This window comes from Anarhichas minor, unplaced genomic scaffold (assembly GCF_050575085.1).
Source record: "Anarhichas minor isolate MPS153535 unplaced genomic scaffold, ASM5057508v1 ptg000024l, whole genome shotgun sequence".
Taxonomy (NCBI): domain Eukaryota; kingdom Metazoa; phylum Chordata; class Actinopteri; order Perciformes; family Anarhichadidae; genus Anarhichas; species Anarhichas minor.
Window position 1 is genome coordinate 9,716,350 of NW_027466470.1, and position 20,567 is coordinate 9,736,916.

Below are 20,567 nucleotides of genomic sequence, written 5' to 3' on the forward strand. Positions count from 1 at the left end.
TAACAGCATTAATAATCACAAGGACAAAATAAAGTCAGGACATCTCAGCCTGCTGCTTTGCTTTGGACTATTCTTGTTATAATCTGTCTCTTTCATTTTCTATCTTGATACTTTATTCATTACTGTAGCATAAAAACCATGAATGTGAGCATTATTATTTAAAACTTGTCCTGTATTTATGCGGAGGTTACATAAAAAAAAAAACTCTCAAGCTCACCGAAGCTCCCACGTCTGAACTCAGCACATCTGTGATCCTTCACTGACGTTTTAAAAATCTCGTGAGACGGCAGATTTGAGACGACAGCTTAGCTGGAGCTCCATTCATAGAACATGAACACATTTCAGCAGGTCTCTCACATTCGGATGCAGCTTGCTTTGTTTAGTAAGGACTTTAATCTTGTAACAGTTTTTTTTTTTAGGTTTTCTTTAATCCCCACAGAGAATAAAAGACACAGAGGACACATTGGTAAAAATGAGAACATTCACAATATCTTATTTTAGCTAATATGCAGACAGCAAATGACAGAATAATACATAAAATTACTACTTTTTTTTTTTCTTTAGCAAAATGTACATTTAAACAACCTGCAATACTCCATGCAGCATTTGGATGTTATTTTACCACCGGTAAAAAGGAGTGCGTTAGCAAAAACGACCTTCATAATAACAACCTCCGTGTTATATTACATTCTATGTAACTCAGCACACATCCGAAGTTACACGTTTCACAAGGACACTTGACCTGTAAATAAAAAAGGAACACAAAAAAAATAATTGTTAAGACGTGCACACGGGGAAAGACAAAACAAATTGAATTTTCATTGTAAGAAAGCACTTGAGGCATTTGGGGGAAATGGCAACAAGTACAACAGTCAGCAGGGAAAATGGTACTGAAGAGGTGAGACAATCCAAACTCTCAACTCCAAAACAGACAGCAATTATCCAAAAATAATGAGAGCATTTTAAACGGCGAGGAATAATGAAATTCACATCTTTGTTCCGCAGACCTTCAGACGGAGACGTTTTAATCAGGTTTTTTTTTTATAGCCAGCTCTCTTTTAAGGGAAAGGACCTTCAATTCAATTTTTTTTAACTTCGCATTATACAAGCGAACAATCGGAGCTCATTCCACTGCCACTTATGCTGCAGAGCAGCTGAAGACAAGCAGTGTTTTTTTTTGTATTTTTTTTTATACAATTTGCATATATACAGCGAGGCACAAAGAAAGCAGTCTGCTTCAGGTATGAGAGGATGAATTAATCAGTTTTCAAACAAGCTTCACTGCTTCACTGCATGAACGCTGGAGGTGATTCAAAATCAGTTCAAGCTGGGGAAACAAAACAAAGGGGACAGAATCGGAAATGAACACGAATTCAGGGTAGTTCTTTAGGTATTTAAGTATTTAAGGAATAACATTTTTGAGAAATTCATTTGTATTTTTGCGGAGAGTTAGACAGACTGGAAACGAGGTAACGGCTAGCCTGGCTCACTAATGTACACGTGGCGTTATATCTGGTTTGTTTAACCCGGACAAAACCTAAAAGTAAAAAGTGCAACTCACCATTTTAATGGGAAATAATTGAGCGAAATAACCAGAACTTGCAGTTCTGTTCCAGAAGTTCCATCGACATTTGTAACAATTGTAAGAACTCGGAATCCAGCCGTGGAACAGAGCCATTCTCCACAGTAGATGATGTGGCTTTCTTCATATGTCTAGTGGTAGTAAAAGTTATCTATTACAATTTACCATCAGCCCTACATGTACAACAGCCCTACCACAGACAAATTTCACGACTCGACAAAAGAGGTGAGCGGGTGGAGAAGTCGTGGTTCGTTCAGACATGTCTGTGTTAACAGTCGGACAGAGAGGTGGACTGGGTGGCAGATAACAGCTAAAGAAAACAAAATGCTTTTGCATTTTAATGGGAGCTGCAGTTTTCTCTGTGCTCACCAAGAAATCAGCCAGGATAGCTGTTCCCCTTGTTTCCAGTCTTTGTACTAAGCTAAGCTAGCCAGCTGCAGGCCGTAGCTTCATATTTACTGTACAGCCTTGAGAGCCGTATCATCAAACTTATCATCTAACTCCGAAATGTCAAAGTATTCCTTTAAAGTAAAAAACAAATCTTCTTGAATAAATGCATCCCTGAAAGATAAAAGTAGATTTGGCCTCCCATTCTGCTCACACTTTCATTCATAGTGTTACTTATTCATAGCGACTGTGTCTCCAGTTCCCTTCCAGTGAGCCACAGATGATTCATGGGAGCCTATATAAGGGCGTCTCCTCCATTATGTCCCTGCATAATACATCTGTGGGTATTCTTTCATTGTGTTCCGGCTGAGAACATTGGAGTGTTTGCTGATCAGGAAATAACCGAGAGCAAAGCCTGAAGAAGCAGAAAATGTTGGCAACATGCGACCCGCAGCAGAAAAAAAAAAAATGCTGCACACAAACCACTGCATCAGCAAAAAAATGTAAGCAACCGTTATAAAAAAAAAAGAGCAACAAGAGGAGTAAACAATTGAAATCAAACAATGCACCATAACACACGTACAAATCATGGGACAACTAAACAGGACATCAAATCTTACCTCGGTGTGAACCAGTTTACAATTCATGGTGGATATACTGTACAGCAGGCGGAGAGCTGCCACGTGACTGCACAATCACAGGCCGAGTGGTAATGTGTAAAAGATGTACGGTTATCATGTAGCATGCATGGCGGTATGAATTCAGTATCAAGGGCTGTTTTCCCACAGGAGCAGAAAGAAGTGTAATTTCTGACTTCTCCCGAGGCCCAGATCTTATCTTCAGGCTTCCAGAACAGGAGAAATAACGCAGGAGGACGTTTCTGCTTCTACATACATCGTGAGGTGGATACTTTGATCCCTGGCTGCTGGCGGTGCTGGGACACTGCGTGCTTCTCGAACACGTGTCGATATCTGAACCGTGACCCCAACTGTGTTCCGGTCATACGCTGAGCTCCACCGGGTGGAATTTAAAATAGGGCGGTTTTACATTTTGCTGACGCTCCTGTCAGCTCGACGGACTTACAATGCGTCTGGAGTTGTAGGTCATTCTCTGTAAGTTCTCGGGTACCTAACTCTGTCTGGAAAACAAAGTTACATACACGTTTGTGCAGTGAAAATGGGCTAATTTTTATAGATACAGCACATCATATATTCATTTTATATACACATATATTTGTATATGTGTAGTTGAACCTGGTTTGTATTGAATTATAGTCATTTGAATGTTGTTGAAAAATAGTTATATGGCACATAAACACAGAGCTGTAGCCAGAATTTTAGAAATAGGAAGATCATGAGTCTCCCATCCACCCTCCTGATTCTGGCCAAAACCCCCAAAGAGGGTCCTCTTCATTTTTAAATTTGCATACATTATCCTTTCAATTAACTGTTCAGTTATACTTTCTGTAAGTTTTCCTTTCCAGCATGAACATCTAAATCCTATTGCAAATCCGTCTCCAAGCTACCATTTTGGGGGATGAAATGCTGAAAATGATTGGCCTAAAAGAAGTCAAATCCAAACTAAAAACACTGCAATTGGGTTATAAAATCCTTCGCCACACTGCATCTATGGCAGCTACATCCCTGCCAAGACATCCAAAAACCTGCCAGTTTCAACCTACATGTCTTTTGACCTGTAAATCACCAAATCCCAAAGCCCAAAATCGAGTGCCTATGTGTGATAGTAAACAGTGCTCTGCAGCAGGAGTGAGACGGTGAAGCTCAGCTGCAGTATATTACAGTCGTCAGGGACCCTGTGCATCAAGTCGCCTAAATTAGAAGTCTTTGAATCCTTCCAGTCCTCCCCTCTGGGCAGCAGCTCTGACCGGGACACTAATCACAGCCCCGAGGGGGGGGTCACGGTCACAGAGTGTCTCAGCCCTCCACCGGTCCTCGCCAAACCTACACACCTCAGCACTTCACTGATTATTCTTCACTGTCCTGGAACAGATGCATTCCAATGTAATGACCTGAACCGGGAGACACGCACGCCCCCGTTCAAAGACAAATGGCAAGATGTGTGCTCACACAGTGATACTGTACACAAAGAGGCACAAAGCTGGATGAGGATATGAGCGAGCGAGAGAGAGAGAGAGAGAGAGAGCATCTACCTCTGTCCCTCTACAATGAACTGCAGAGTATATTGCAGGCACAAAATGATAATAGAATACAATTAACTTCAAATGGTTTCACTGCACACATAAATCTCTCCCTCTGCGGGGGTCACTTACTCCTCCCGTGAGTGCGGAGTTTGTAATTGCACACTGCTCCATGTGCTGTGATGCCCACATTGTCGATGGCACACTGTTAAACTTTTCTCTGCAGAATAAATTAGCAACTTATCTGGAAATCGAGCCAAAACACGTCTCGTCAAATTCAATTTCACAGCATTATGTAAGAAGGAAAAAGCTGACATCTTTGAGTTGTGTAAAGTTTACACACAACATGACAACAAAGCGCAATGATGAAAAGAAAAAGCTGATTTACATCCACAACTCTAGCTGACCTTCGAGTTTGACTGAGAGCTGATGTTTGTTTTGCTTTTTGAAATATTTGTTGATGCTTTTTTAGACGGAGCAGAGGAAATTGAAACCTGCCCCCGGTAATCCATCAGTCAGAGTTGAAGGCCTGAATAAGATACTCGTTATGGATTAATTACAGCCTGACAGCAGAAGAGGGACACGCACAGGAAACAGAGGAGGCGAGCTTGTCAGGCGTCCATGGCAACGTGACTCGTCTCTGCAGCAGCCGAGCTCTTCTTCAGCTTCAGTCCTAAAAAAAAAAACATTTAAATTCGGTCTTTGCAATGTGCAGCGCCTGCAGACATGCGAGCCACTGAGGTCACTGAGAGTTGACAGATGGGTTGTTACTTCTTCCGGGTTTTTTTCTCCCTTTTTCTTAATGTTCGTCTTCGAGCCATCCTTTGCTAAACTCACAGAGCAGCGAATGGATCGATTAGCCAGTGAAGAGCAGCAACTGTCTGCTCCCAAATTCATGAAAAAAAAAAAAGGAGATATGTTTTTGCTGTCTTGGTTGGTCAAATCTTAACTGGAAGTCTTTCTCATCGCGTGGCCTTCAAAATAAAACAAGTGCTCGACAAGCAACTATCAACCAACCTTTTTTAAATGGATATGAAGTGGAAATGGATGTTTGTGCACATCAGGGAACATGCTTTTTGTCAATGTCGAGATCCAGCTGGTCCCCAGGTGACGACGACGATGATGATGATGATGATGATGATGATGATGACGTTGTTGGTTTAGTATTTCCATATCGGTTCAGCCAGGGTCACGACAGCTGCCAAGGCGGGTTGAAGAACTTGATGGCGTGAGTTTTGGCCCACTTGGCGAACACAGACTTCTCAGTGATGAAGCGGTGCCCGCCGTAGGGGGCGCTCTCATGGAGCAGATACTCTGCACACTCGTCCCGGCTGCCCGCCTCGTAGTAGTGATAGGGAACCTTTCTGTAACCCTCCGTCCTACACAGGAGAGGAAGAAAGAAAGAAAAGAGAAGAGAAGAGAAGGAGAGCGAGAGTCCATATTTAAACACTGAATCTGTTGAGTATGCTTCTGTTACGGGGGAGTAGCCTATTGCCATCTTATTGTCATGTCGGTGGTGTCGAGGTATTTATGTGAATGACATTAGGTCTGTGTTGTAAAGATATGCGTCTGTCGGAGACTTGCTAGATAAAGTGGGATATGCTGCATTTATATTTGTCCAGTAACCTCGAGCACTTCTATTTTAAGATTTGTTTGAGTGAGAGAAGGTCCTGGAACTTTGAAGGAAATGCAAGTTATTTAATAGTCAATGTTTTATTATGGAAATACAATTTAATTTGAACTCCCCATGAAGGAAAAGCTACAAAAATGTTTGTGTATGCCGACAATTATAGAATCAACAGGTGAAAACTGGAATCGGTGAATCTCTCATTAATACATGTAAAACACATATTAGTATTATTAAGCCTCAGGCGCTACATCACACAGGACAGGCATGATTAAATGAGTGATTGTTACATTTTCTGAGTAGATTATACTGTATACATGAATAATACATATTAGATTTAATAGTATAGTGTTTTAACATGATTTAGCTTGTGACGCAAAATTTGGGGCAAAAGCATTTTTCCGGACAGCAAATTACATCTTTAAAAACTATTATATGAACTATTAAGCAACTATTAAACTAAAGATCCTTCAGGACAACGATCAGCAGTTTGAACTGATGCCGACTCCGGGCACAGTCCTCCTCTCGCCAGGTTTCTCTCATCAAAAAAAACAAAAACAGGAGTTGTTGTTGGCGGCCAAATGTCTTCAACAGATACTCTTATCACCACAAGAAACAAATACCACGTATTGTTTTTAGATATCGCGGCAATGTTCTTCTCTATTCTGAGCCAAAAGTAAATCTGAAAACACCCTAAATATCCTGAGTATTGTACAGTAGTTAAGCCTTTCATACCTGAATGTCATGTTGAGTTTCTCTGTTTACAGTTTGCATCTTCAAACCATTACAACGAAAGAGGAATCAATAAAAACAGGAGCAGCAGCCGTAGAGTAGATTCATTGAGCACTCTGCAGTTGGTATCTAATAGCGAGTGACGCCTTTATGAGAAAATGACTTGTGTAACAATTTCATTGGGAGAATGAACACAGACGGAAGAGAAGCAGCCGTCACCAGTGGGTCCACACAGCGAGAATGCAACGATGGCTGTCTGCCAGCTAACAGTAACACACAACCCAACCCCTGCCTCTCTCCTCTCCGAGTCACACAGTGTTGCGCACCAGCGTTAACAAATAAATTCAATTTCACCCTCTCCGCAGCACCTGTTGAAGCTCCATTACCACATATCTGCCGAGGTCAAGTCTGACTGGAGCTTTAAACATCGTCGCACAAAACTTCACTTCATCTTTTTTGTTGCCGGCTGCCGACAAAACCTTGCGTGACACTAAATTGTCCCTTCAGAAACTTAGTGAAACACAATATCTTCCGGTCTCACGCAGCAAAATAAATAAGTGGGAGACGAGCAGGGAGGGACCCTTCAGCTGCCTCACTGAATCATAAAATCCTCGGTGCTGGTTGAATTATCACGTGTCTGGGGCTGTTTGTATTTCAACTCCCGCTGTGCACGGGGAGCAGAGAGAGGATAAAAGGCAGGATTTCCACCGTGTATTAGGTAAAAGTGTTTGACTCGGGGGATAGAAAGAGATCAGGTTGAGCCGAGAGGGGAGACGTATGGAGAGAGAGAAGTCGAGTCAATCAAGGCTGAGACGACTTGAGACCGAGCAGCCATGCCTGGAGCAACAGCATCTTGTTTGTCATCCCTCCTACGGCCTCGCAGGGAGACAGCAATCACTTACCCGAGAGTCTGAGAACAATGACAGGCCGATATACAAATAAAACTTTAAGCAGGGGAGGAATTGGGTGCAGCAGCCCAGCCACCCGCAGCAGCAGAGACTCTGCAGCCCGCTGGGTATTCTAGGCAGGGAAACGTAATGGTATTCACGGCACAGAGAGAACCCAATATGGATTTCAGCATGGAAATTCAGCCATTAAACCCAAACTGAGGAATTGTAAATGTATTCCAACAGGGCAGTATGTGATTATGGGAGGCTGCGATTGGCCAGCGCTGCTGTGAATGTGAATCTAGTTTTTCAGAGTTTTTGTAGGAGCATGTGCACTTCTCCTCCATGTATGGAGGGCGATTGTTGGTGTCTTACTTGCAGTAGGTGTCATTTATCATTCCGTAGATATGGATCTCTTTGCACATGTCCATGGCGAGGATAAGCGTAAACCAGCCGGTGCTGAGGTAGGAGCCGGACTGGATCCTGCAAAACACACAAAGTCAGCCCTTTTACTCTTAATATTCATTTGCATAAATACTTTTAAATAGTTTCCATGAAAATAAAAAACCTCTATGAAAGTTTCCAGGACTCCATTTCTCTGACCTTTGTACTCGTCGCTCGTGTGTGCTTGTAATTCAGCTAATCTTAGAATGAAAACGATTCTAACAGCTGTTCGTGATCCTCAGCGAGGTATCAAAAATGCAAATGTGCATGTAGATGCATCTGCAGCACAGCCCTCAGGTGTGTAACCATATGTCTGTTGTACTGAAAGTTTCACAAGCAATATTTCTAATTTACTATTGTGTCCATCAATAGTTAAAGAGGTTGTAAAATTCACACTTCAGTATATATATATATATATATATATATATGTAAAAAGATTCAAGGGGTGAGAAAAGAAACACTCTTCATCGGTTTGTTGAACAGCAGCCCACACGTCGCCCCCCTGTGAATGATGCAGGAACCCCGGAGGCCAATCAATAAAAACATGCATAATCCTTTCATCAGCATCAAACTAGTGTTGTTATGACCTCTCAAGCTTTGATCATTTTCAAACACACAACAACAACACTGTAGAGATGCATCTTCACTCGAGGTTTTGTCAAAACCAGACTAGTAAGTGGGTCATAAAGTGTACACCTGCATGGCAGGTGGCTGCGCGCTCCCAGAGGACCCCCTGCCTTTCAGCAATGCAGAGTACCACAAGGAGCCATAGACCTTGTATAAATTAGACAGAGTGCACAGCACGATACGGATAATGATGGGGGGGGGGGAAATGGCGCCATCACCACAGTGTGATACAGCACAGATATTATGGAGGACCACAGATAATGATAATAATTATAATAATAATAATAACTAAGAAGTTTAGGCACCTTCAAAAACAGAGTTTACAAAGTGATTTGACAGACGAAGCAAAAGCAGGATACCCAGAAGGCAACATAACAACCGCAAGCCAAACAGTGAGTAAGTAAGCAAGGCCAAACTAAAGCAAGAGAACATTAAAGCAAGAACACAGCAGAGAGAAGACAAACGATGATGAAAGATAAGAAGGGTAAAAGAGATGAAAACAATAAAAAAAAACATAGAATAAAAATAGAAAAGAAGAAAGATAATAATAACAGTGATGTCATGCATCATGGTTTAGAGGATTTGCCTTTCCAAATATCTATCTATCTATATATATATATCTATATATATACACACTGTATATAGATAAGTAGATATTTGGAAAGGCAAATCCTCTCAACCATGATGCATCCTGTCAGAGTTACCAGCAGTATGCTGCACTTTATTGTTCAAGTCCCTTAGACAGCTTTTCCAGGAACAGCAACGTGGACAGCGCTCAACACAAACGCCAGCTGTTTCCCAACATTTTTGATCCCTTAAAAAAAAATCAAAGGAATGTCTACTTATTCGCCCTCATCGCATGTGTCTACCAGCTTTGATCACCTCAACTATATAACAAGTGAATCATTTTAATAACGAAAGTTATTAAAAGGACATGAATGTTTGTACAAACAGTTACGGAAATCCATCTGATGGTTGTCAAAACCTTTCACTGAAAAAACTACAATGTCCTATAGAGGGAAAGTCAGGGGATCACCAAAGTCATTAACGTTCATCGTTTTGGAGCTGTGAATGTCGGTACAAAATGTGATGGAAATCCATCTCATGGTTGTAGAGGTAGTTCAGTGTGGACCAAACTAGAGGACCAACTGGCAGACAGACGGACAGCATCCAAGAGCAAAGATTAGAGGAAAGTCTTAAAAAAATGAGTCAATTGGTGCAGCAGTAAAATGTTTTCTCTGCTGTCCTATCCTGTCAATCATTTCTTGACCTCTCAGACTTGTTTTGCAACTTCTAAAATGAGTAAAATAAATAATCTACCTGTTCAGGAAAGCAGGAGAATGCTTTTAGGCAGTAGCTGATCAACTTATGGTCAAAAACCTTCATCACAACTAAACAGGCTATTGTACGGGGCTAAAGTCCCATTCACTGAACCTCGGTACGATCCAGAAGTCTCCAAGTCTCCTGCTGGCAAATGAAATCACAAAGCGAAAGCCCGGGACTATGACATTGATAAAAACCAGCTTGAAACCAGCTCATTAAAACTATGTAATTTCCATTCCAGTTGTGTGGAAAACAGCGTTGTGAATCAGAAATAATGAACTGTAAAACTCCTTCCTCTCACATTGTTGTGCTGTGAAAGCAGCTGGCATACACATGATGGGAGGTGTGAGTGATGACTAAAAGGTTAATTCCCCAAAACAATTCACGTCATATTCCAGCCTGCTCAAATGTAAACTGTTCTTCTTGTCACCGAGAAACATCTCGTCTACATTTCTCGTTACGTCCGTCACTTAGCACCGTGATGGAGAAGGCGCATCATTTTCTCGCCTCTTGTCAAATGTCCATTTCTGCTGGTTTTTGTTTTTATTATAAATGCTTTTATTGTTTCTGTTTTTACCATGTAACGTGTCTTTGAGTGCCTTTTAAAGCGCTATATAAATAAAATGTATTATTATTATTATTTGTTTTTCAAATTGTGTACAAAAAAATGAATCATGACTACCAGCGATTATGTGCATAAACCTTATTAAATCAGGAGAGGAGACGGTGGGGGTGGTGATGAGATGGCTGGGGGTAATGAAACCCAAAGATTTGCATTACAGAGCTGTGTCTAAAACCAATTAAAGAGAAAGCATTTGAGCTTTAAATATTTTCATTTGGTTTGATACATTTTTTAAATCGTTCACTTTTCATCCAGCACCATCATCACCAAACTAGCAACACTCTCATGAGCCGTGGCTCTACTTTTGTGATGATTAGCAAATGTTAACACAGTAACACACTAAACTCAGATGGTTAACATGGTAAACATTACACCTGCTAAACATCAGCATGTTAGCATTGCCACTGTGAGTATGTTAGCATGCTGACATTAGCATTTAGCTCAAAGCACTGCTGTGCCCAAGTATAGCTTCACAGAGCTGCGTGGCTGGAGACTCGTAGTCTTGTTCTGTAAGATATTGTTTCTTGGCTTAAAAAATAGTAATTCTATGAGCTTAAAAACTCACAAGGATCAACTGCAAATTACACAATCATAAACCGCACTGCTAAAAGTAAAAACCTCTATTTCTAGACAAAAACACTGAGGACACAATCGAAAAATCCTCAGTAATAGCTAAAGCCCTGCTTGGCTATAGAGGAGGAGGAGATGGGAATAGGATATGATGACTCCAAAAACTCTAATACAGCACTATGCTTTCAGACCACACCAGAGCCACCGAGCATAAACCGCAGAAACAAGCTCAAATGAATTTAGAGACCGACAAGCTAAACTTAAGTCCTGTAAAATGTATCTTTAAGTGCACATTGTACTTTAGCTTTTAGTTCAGGCGGCCCAACAAACTCTGTCACACTCACACTGACACTGGGGCTTGTAGGAAGGTGAAATTATAAAAAAAAAAAAAATGTAATTAGTTATAAATAAGGGAGTGAAGGAGCACAGAAGGGAAATGGCACATTATCAGTGATACACAGCTCGGCAGCTCTCAGCCGTCAGAGGTGTCAACACATCACTATTACCCTGCATTATTCATTAGCCATTTGCCACTCTAGCAGCAGGCACACAGAAATGCAGACACACATTCACACACATGCACCACATCCCTAGACGTGTGCTGAATGTCCTGGAGCAAAAAAAAAAAAAAAAGAAGCTTGGTGCAATAAATAAAGGGGGTGGGATCTGCAGACCTTACAATTTCAAAGCAAATGTGTGGAAGTGGAGACGCAGAGAGACCGACTGATAGGCTTCAAGGTCTTCAGCAGGACATTGTGTTTACCTATGGCAATAATAATGGCACAACTTTGCGGAGAGGATGCTGTTATTGTGTGTGGCCAATTTAAAAGAGAGATAAGGCGCGGGGTGAAGCTGCTCTGGCAGGCGAAAAATTACATCCAGAGCCGGAGGACAGAGAGAATGCAATTTGCTTGTTTTGTTAAAGCAGAAAAACACAGCCTGTAACTTGAAAACAGCAAACAAAAAGCGTCATGGGATCAGGCTTGATACTGCCTGGCTTTTTACCAAATCCCCTTTAGTCCCCACCGCTTACGGCTTTCTTGAAAAATGGAACATAATGCATTGTATTTGGGCATGAACAGAGCTGAACAAATATGAGGAAGAATGTAAAAAGCTCTGTTAAATCTCTCTTTTTTCCTCTCTCTCTCTCTCTCTCCAACACAAACCTGAGTCAAGTGAGGCAGGAGTGATTGGGACTGACATGCTAGGACGCTGCAGCACTATCAGCACTAGGAAATGAAGGGTGTTTGAGAAATTAAGTCGGACACTCTGTGCAGGGTCTAAGTAAATAATCCCCGAAGTCTGACTGAGCTGGAGCTTCTTTTTGTGCTTTACCTGCCGAGCGCCAGAGGCTAAGGAGCTGCCAGGGGATCAGCGAGACTCCTCTACCTCCGACTCTGTTCAATAACTCGCACTTGACATTCACAGCGGGAAAGCTGTCCACGTGTGCGAGACGATCCGAAGTGACGACCGGGTTTAGTCGAACTGTGCTTTATATGTGCCTCTGCAGCTGCACAAATATGATACGACAGCTGTCAAAAGCACTTAATATAACTCAACTATTCTGTGAGAGGTTGATCGCGACTTCGGAAGGAAATCACTTTGACTGTAAAAACTGATTATCGACTACACGTCAGACAACAGTTAATATAATACAATATTAGACCAATGCAAATATTCACATAACTCATCTGATGCGTTTGTAGGAGCACCTGGTTGCATAATAGACGGCTCAGAATGCAATCATGGCTGTGGATGTATAGGAATAATTTAAAAGTTTGGGAAATACACCCATTGAAGAGACTTGGATGAAGAGATCGATACCACTCTCACGTCTGTACTCTAAATTATGAAGCTACTGCCAGCAGCTGGTTAGCTGCGCTACCAGCATCTCTAAAGTTCAGGCTGATTTTGTTCCACCCTGTTTAGATCTAATGCTAGATCTCTGTGTGCACACTATTCTATTTATTCAAGCTTCATTCAGACAGTCATTTTCAGGTTCACACTTGTATTTTGGTTTTCTACTAGAACAACAAAAACACATCAGACTGTCTGTCTGAATAGACCTGCATTCACCCTCTGTCTGACATGCTCCGTTTTAGCGCCTGTCTCTTTGAGCCCCCCCTCCCCCCAAAATATGGTGCACCTTTTCAAAGGTAGTTCTCAAGCTGTGGGTAGAGATACTAAGATGGGGGGGGGGTATATTCTAATGAGCCAGAAGGTGACATAGAAAGGGGAGCCAAATGTGAAATGTTTTCTGATCTAAGCAGTCCACAAAATAACTGACTGGGTCGTCTGATTTCACAGTTTGTGGTTTGGTTGTCATCACTCCAGAAATCCAAATGTATATGCACACAAGCACTGAAAGGACTTGTCCCCTTTAACCAGGAATCCTCTTGAGATACATTATCTCTTTTCCAGTTGGGACCTGGCCACAATGTCAGAGTATGACATCGGTATATATCACATAGTCACATGTGGGCACACGCTATATCAAATCAATCATGTTTTCACCTGATGTTCAATGGAAAAGTACAATGCTTTTTAATATTTTAGAGACCCGGGCCCTCCCACACATCCATCCTTTATCAAGTTAGTTCAGACACTATCTGTAGAGAGCATTTCATCAGACTAGACCGGATCTTCTCCCTCTCCTAGAGGAGGAGGGTGGGCATTATATGAACCATCTATCTCTCTCTGTCATAATCTCTTTTTCTCTCTCATGTTCTTCTTCAAACAAATTGCCACTCGAGCCAAGCCTCAGTCATACGTTGTTCAGGTTTTCACAAATGTGCCATCTAAATATAGCAGGTAAACACAATGGTATTCTGAAGAAGGGCCCACTTGACCAGATGTTCGGGTTTTAAAATTGATCCAATCTGCAGATACATGAGCAGCAGCCTTGCCTCCTTTTCTACATCCAGATATGTTATTTTCTTCTCCCGGCAGGAATTGCCTGATGCAAAATGACTGTGTGTTATTAAGTGATTACTTCATACAACAACCGGCCGCGAGAGAAGTCGTTGCGTTTCCCACGGGCAAGTTGTGTGTAGAGGACCAACATATTGTGTCTTTCTGTGTCTCTGAAGCAGCCGAAGGAGCCTCTGGGATGACACAGTGACAACATCCAGAGCAGAGCCACGGGGGGTGAAAACGGGGCTTTTTTCGTAACATTTTTCTTTTCACACAGACCAGAGAGCACAGCAATTTATTTTAATGATGAGAATGAGCATTGCAGCCGTGCAGGCTTGCTGAGGCGTTTGTTAATTCTGCCGGGAGGCAATATGAAGCGTCGGGGTGACCTCCACAACCTGCATTATGAAAAAGACAATTTGCTTTCTTCAAGTCTAGTTTTGTTTACGTTTGTACCAGTACGCAACGCTAATAATAACCAGGAAGGGGACCTTAACCCTGAAAGAAAATACACTTGCTGATGCAGAGATGCTCCCTCTGTTGTTGAGTTAAGAAGAAGGTCGTTTTAAGATGGTTTCATTCTTTTTCAAAGACTCTGTTCACTTGAAACTATGAACTCATCTCTTGTTTTATGGTAATGTAAAACACACTATATTGTTTATACTAAATGAGTATATGACTTTTTGTCTAGTGTCACCATGAGGTTGACTATTGGATGGATTGCCACAACATTTGGTTCACACATCCTTGATGTCCAGAAGATTTATTGAAACATCCTTTAGTCTTTCATGTAGCATCATCATCTGGTGAAATTGTTAATCAAATTGGTTTATGACATGCTGAAGTTTTAACCTTTTCACAGTGTGTTTTCAGTTCATGCAAGTTAATCATAACATTTGGCTTGATCCTAACTCCAGCCCCTTTGTCACTTTGGGAGACGATCAAAAACCAAGACGGCGACAGCACAAAATGCCGAACTCAAGGCGTCAAACCCATCGTCAACAAACCAGTGGGTGATGTCATTGTGACGACGCCCACTTCTTTCGTACATTTCATGCTTCAGAGTCTTGAAATTCAAATGAGCCGGAGAAAATTCGGCACATCACGAGGACCCTGAGCAGCTTCTACAGTTGCATCATAGAGAGCATTTTTGACCAGCTGCATCACTGCGTGGCCTGGGAACAGCATCGCCATTGGACCACTAACGTCTGTAGAGAGGGGTAAAGACTGCCGAGAGGATCATCAGGGTGCCTCTACCATCTCTGCAGGACATTTGCTACCGCAGAGTCCATAGAAGAGCCTGCGGCATCATCACACACTCCGCCCACCCTCAATACAGGTTTTTCACACTTATGCCCTCTGGCAGGAGGTACAGAAATGGGAAATTGAGGACTTCTAGGCTGAGGGACAGCTTTTATCCTCAGGCCCTTGACTCGCCTTACAGACATTCACCCATCATCTGCATAGAATTGTGCACAACAATGTCTCTTTTATTCTGTACATAGTGTTCATTATTCATTTTCTTTGTATTTATTTCCTCATAACTTGTATTTCCATGTAAACGGCATTCAGAGTGGAGGGCAAAGGAAGAATTTCATTGTTTCAAGGGAAACTTTTAATGGCGCATATGACGATAAAAGCTTTGACTTGACTCCGACTTGATCTTGATCTTGCCGAAAGATCAAGATCAAGATCAAGTCAGAGTCAATTCAAAGTCTGAGAAGTGAACAGAATGCAAAATATAGAAATAAACTGTAAATACGTTGGACTCGGGCTGCACAACAAACCAAGGAAGACTTTCACTTTCTGGCAGGGTCATGAAGCCCCGAGTACATTTTTCAAAGCTTCAATAACATTTTGCTGTAATGGTTGTGTATTCAGCACAGAACGTGTTATTGCTGCTAACAAGGTCTTGTCTTCCCTCTTTCCTTCCTGTGTTTTGTTTGGATTCAATTTTGTGTTTATATTTTTGAGATATTTTATTAGTTGGATTTCTGAAGAACAAATAGCACGACAGTTAGTTGTACAGTTTGTTTTAGTTTTCACTTTGTTTTAAACATAAAATAGCAGATTTGTGGTTTTGGTGTCGGTGTGGTGAATCTGGTGCCCAGTTTAGTCTCTGGTGAAATAACCTGAAATAAGATTTTACTGGTCTTTTTTTTTTTTTTTTTTTTACTTTTTAAGCCTCTTCTCCACATGCCACATTTTGGGTCATTTTGGAAAAACTTTTAAAAGAAACTTAATTCGACTCTAGGTTTACTTTTTCCATTCATCCACATGTTTGTGTGAAATGAATCCCCCTATTTCACTTTCTTCCATAGAGCGTAATCGTCTTAATTAGAACCCAAATGCATCCAATTCCCACAAACAGATGCTGGTTTTAAGTGATTTCATGTACACTGAGGTATTAAACAACAGACCTGCCCCAAGAGCAGAAAGTACAAGGTACTAAATCAAAAGACTCTTCTTCTACAAATATGGAAGTTATTATACAAAAACTCAGTAGATGCCATCTTGAACTGAAGGACAATCAATGTACCACTCAACACAAGTGTGAGTCCTTCAACTAATGAAATCAGACAAAACAAGGAAAGAAGCTAATCAAGAAGAAAATGAAGCCCCCGGTGTTACAGGTTCGTGAAATAAATTGACAATTGATTGCATGAAATTATATACAAAGTTCTCCTGACATTGTCGGTTTACAAACAGTATCTCATTATCTGAGAAATAAGAACAACATGAACCTTCTCCTTTAAGAAAGACAAAAAAACAAACAAAAAAACGGATCATCGGCAGACAGCAGTACTTTAGTAAATGGACGCGGTGTGAAGTTTCATGTTCTAGTAAAACTTCTTTTTGATATTGTGATCAGTAACAAAGCCGGTATTTAAGTATCTGTAGAATAAGGTATAGCAGTAAGGATGAACAGTTTTAAGTGAGCGTTTGTGCAGCACAGGACTGGATGTTAGCACCTCTGGACAGTCAGCTCCACACGATGTTTACAACCTTGAGGACCTGCAGTTTGAATTTCTGTTAAAGCTTTTTATTTGTCCAGAAGGTTTTGACAGGCTCGGACCATTTTTTATGAGTGGTTTATTTTATGGACAGACATTTACAATTTCTTTATTTAAAATTGGAAAATGACTCCCTTTCTCTCAGTTTTGGTTATATTGCCTTTATTAAAAAAAACTAAAATCCCCAAAGACAGTTGGTTCAATGCTTCACTTGTTTTGCCTTCAGATATGGAACAATCTCCTTCCTTGAGGATTAGTGCTTTGTGTAGTACTTTTGGGCCTGATGATATTGGATTTTATTCCCTGGGGGATCTTTTTGTTTCTGGTTCAATATTCTTCGCTGTTTTCACATTTTCTCTCTCCAATGAACCTTGTTTTTTTTTTTTACTATTTCCTGTTCACGCTCACTTTCTGCTTCTCTATGTTTTCACCACCTCTATCTACAATTTCTCTCTCTGACCCTTTCAACTTTCGTCTTCTTCTTCCTCTCCCACTCCGTTTACCCCTCTCTCTGTTGTGACCCTCTGTTCCCATGACTCCCCCCTCTCCTCCCAGTTAATGGCCTCATTGTCCTCCTGAAGCAGGTGTCAATACGAGCAGAGTGAGAAGACGGAGGACAGAGGGCTGGTAAAAAGGGACAGAAAGACTCTGGACCCTCCTTGTGGATGCTGATATCCCAGCAGAGAGCCAACAGTCGTGACACTGCTGTGACATTTTGCACAAAAGGATTTTGTAAAGTGAGTTTAGTCACTGAGGTACAGAGAGCTTTCTGCCACCGGAGTCAAGTTGTGCTCCATTTTAGTGGTGATGGAAACCTGGAGGGACAGGACTGACGACTCTGTGCCGACAAAACCATCACACAATTAAAATACCACAGTCGAGTAGAAATTTATTCTTAACCTTTTCTGAAGTGTCCCAGAAAAAAAAGTCAAAGCGTCAAAGCATGCTGCTGCTGCTGACACATGTATTCATCAGCACCGTCATCACTACTCAGCCTTTCCTAATGTGAGATCTCACTTAGCTCGTGGAGCTTTAATGACAAACTTACTTCAAGGCATCTGACTGATATTCCAGGGTAACATACAACTGCAATATCAGCAAAAAAATGGGGGTGCAACAGTGAAATATGCCTCATTAAAGCAAAGGAAATGCTGCAAAGTGGCAGAGACATAATGGTTAAGGTACGGAGTGTAGCCAAAGTCCAGATTCTGATGTTTTCTTTCATCCTAAAGTTTGTCTGATGTTTCTTGCGCATTATTAATGTTTGCATTATTTAATCACACACCTTTTGCACTCACATTTTCATTAGTTCAGCATCGTCATAGCTTCCGTGTTGACTGAACATGATGTTGGCAGGATGGACACTTCACGCACTACTGATTGCTTATGCCAAAACAAAACAACCTCATACATACAAGAATACGTGAATGAAAGTGAAAATTCAGTCAGATTATCAAGCCAGTTTAAAATAGCCGACCTGCACTGACTTTTATCTCCAAGTAGACTAATGTTACCAAAGCCAATGACTTGATAATCAAATAATAATCAAATCTGATATCATGGTCGTAATCTAATTCTATAAATACTACGGAGGAGAGAACAGAGAACAAGGTGATACAGTAAGATATCTATGGCTCTATATAGTCCTGTAAATTGTTACATCTACGAGGAGGGAGAAGGTGGAGAGCTACTCCCCTGCAGAGCCTCTGTGCTGTTAGCATGATCCCGGCTGCTGTGTTCACTGACACTCTGCATGTGGAGAACATCCATCACCCTAACTTGCTTTACACTCGCAACACTTGTCCCCTGTCGCCTCTAAAAAATTTTTTAAAAAGCACTCAAATGACCGACCAGATGGTGTAAAATGTGAAAGCCAAAAAAAACAACATATTCCCCCCCCCCTCTGCCTTCCTCTTGCATCCTCGCAGCGATCCTTGCCCTCTCCTAACCTGCAAAGAGCTCATGGCGAGCGGTTTCCACTGATCTCCTCATCTCCGCCTGGCAACCGGCACTTTAATAATTCTCTCAGTGCAGAAGAAGGCGTCTGATGCTTTTATGCCCACCACCACCCCAGCAGTTTTCTCTCATTAATTTCACAGCACCCCAGTGAGTCTGAGGCAAATACTTTTGTAGGCTAAGGAGAACTCGTCTGAGCCGTCTGCTTTACAAGCAACGCTTCTTCCTCTATGTCCCTGGTTGAAATGAATGCATGATTATGTCTTACCTTAGATTGCATTGTTATAATTCATAAATCACAGCCATTTAGTGTTGGATTACATTCTTTACAGTGCTGCATATAGCTTTGATAATAAATCATAATTAACTCTGTGCTTATCCCGGAAAAAGTCCGCTGTCAGGTGCCATTACCCTTGATGGAAAGTCAAATTAAATTTGAAAATCTTTTTAAAAATTTGACATAATAAAAAAATATGACATTCCTAATTGTCTATAGCCCCATGAGAGTAAGATGATATTTCTACAATAGGAAAAATTATAATTTTGAAATATCATTTCCATTCATTATTTTAATTGACTTCAACTGATTGCACTTAAATGCCTCAAAGTCAAAAAGCCGCCTTGCCCGTGCTGAGAGTTGATTCCACACAATTACCGCCCACAGATATCATTCCTCGGTCTCAAGCACACTCCGGCTACAACTTCAAAGCACATTTCTCACCCGTTTCGTCTGAAACAACTGGGCAGATATTTTAAACTGTTTATATAACCTCGTTCCTCATTTTAAAAGACAAAGCCAGATTAGTCAACTAGAGCTCAGCATTGAATCGAAATGTGCCACATATCCTAAGAATATTTTCTGTTACATTTTAGGCATTTAGCTGGCGCGTTAATCCTCAGCGATGTGCAATGAATGAAATGGCAAATTCCTTCTTAGATTCAAGTAATTTTAGTATTTCTAGTTAGCCATAGTTCATGTTTTGTGCCAGTACTGTGTTTAATTTCAGTATTAAGTGTCTAAATTCCCTTATTAATTGTTTGAGAAAGCCTCCTAATTCAGACCAACGCGGGACACTTTGGACTACTGTTCTTTCAGACAGGAGCACCACCAACATAATGCAAAAACTTAACGGTTGAATAAAAACGTAAACTAAGAGTCTACAGCCATGCTAGCAGCTCTGTGAGGCTCTGCCAGTTGGATATTTTTACTAACTTCATAAACAACTAAACAACTGCAGACCCGTCTCGAAACTCCCATTTCTTTCCAAAGTCCTTAAAAAAGTTCCACTAGCTGATTGCTCGTGTTAATACAACAATCTCTTCAAACAAATTCAATCAGGCTTCCGTGCCCTCGACAGCACGACAGACAAATACGTTTTGTAAATAGTTTTTACATTCATATTAATAATTGCCCCTGTAATGCTTTGCTGCCTGGCGCTTTCTCTTCTCCCGATGACTTTCATTTCTTTGTTCTGTTTTATGTATTTACAGCACTTTGTAACTCTGTATTTAAATAATGCTATCTGAATAAAGTCATTATTATTATTATTATTATAAATGTCAACCTCATGTCAATGTCAACCTTCACTAGAGGAAAAGTCCTCGGATCACAAAAGTCATTTGGATTCATCATCCAGGGAGCATGAATGCAACAAAACTTCCAATAACAACCTCTGTATGCACCAAACATCATGTATGCAATCTCCCACACGGAGGACTCGTGGG

The 20,567-nt window shown here is 41.1% G+C and overlaps 1 protein-coding gene across 1 annotated transcript in view; it reads right to left on the minus strand.

Annotated features, from left to right (window-relative positions):
- Window positions 1-412: 412 nt before the first annotated feature.
- The window catches only part of st6galnac3 (ST6 (alpha-N-acetyl-neuraminyl-2,3-beta-galactosyl-1,3)-N-acetylgalactosaminide alpha-2,6-sialyltransferase 3), a 60,897-nt gene continuing 40,742 nt past the window's right edge, over window positions 413-20,567 (minus strand). The window contains 2 exon segments of the mRNA XM_076098447.1: window positions 413-5,506; window positions 7,749-7,856. Coding sequence (XP_075954562.1) covers window positions 5,317-5,506; window positions 7,749-7,856 — 298 coding nt within the window. The 3' untranslated portion in view covers window positions 413-5,316.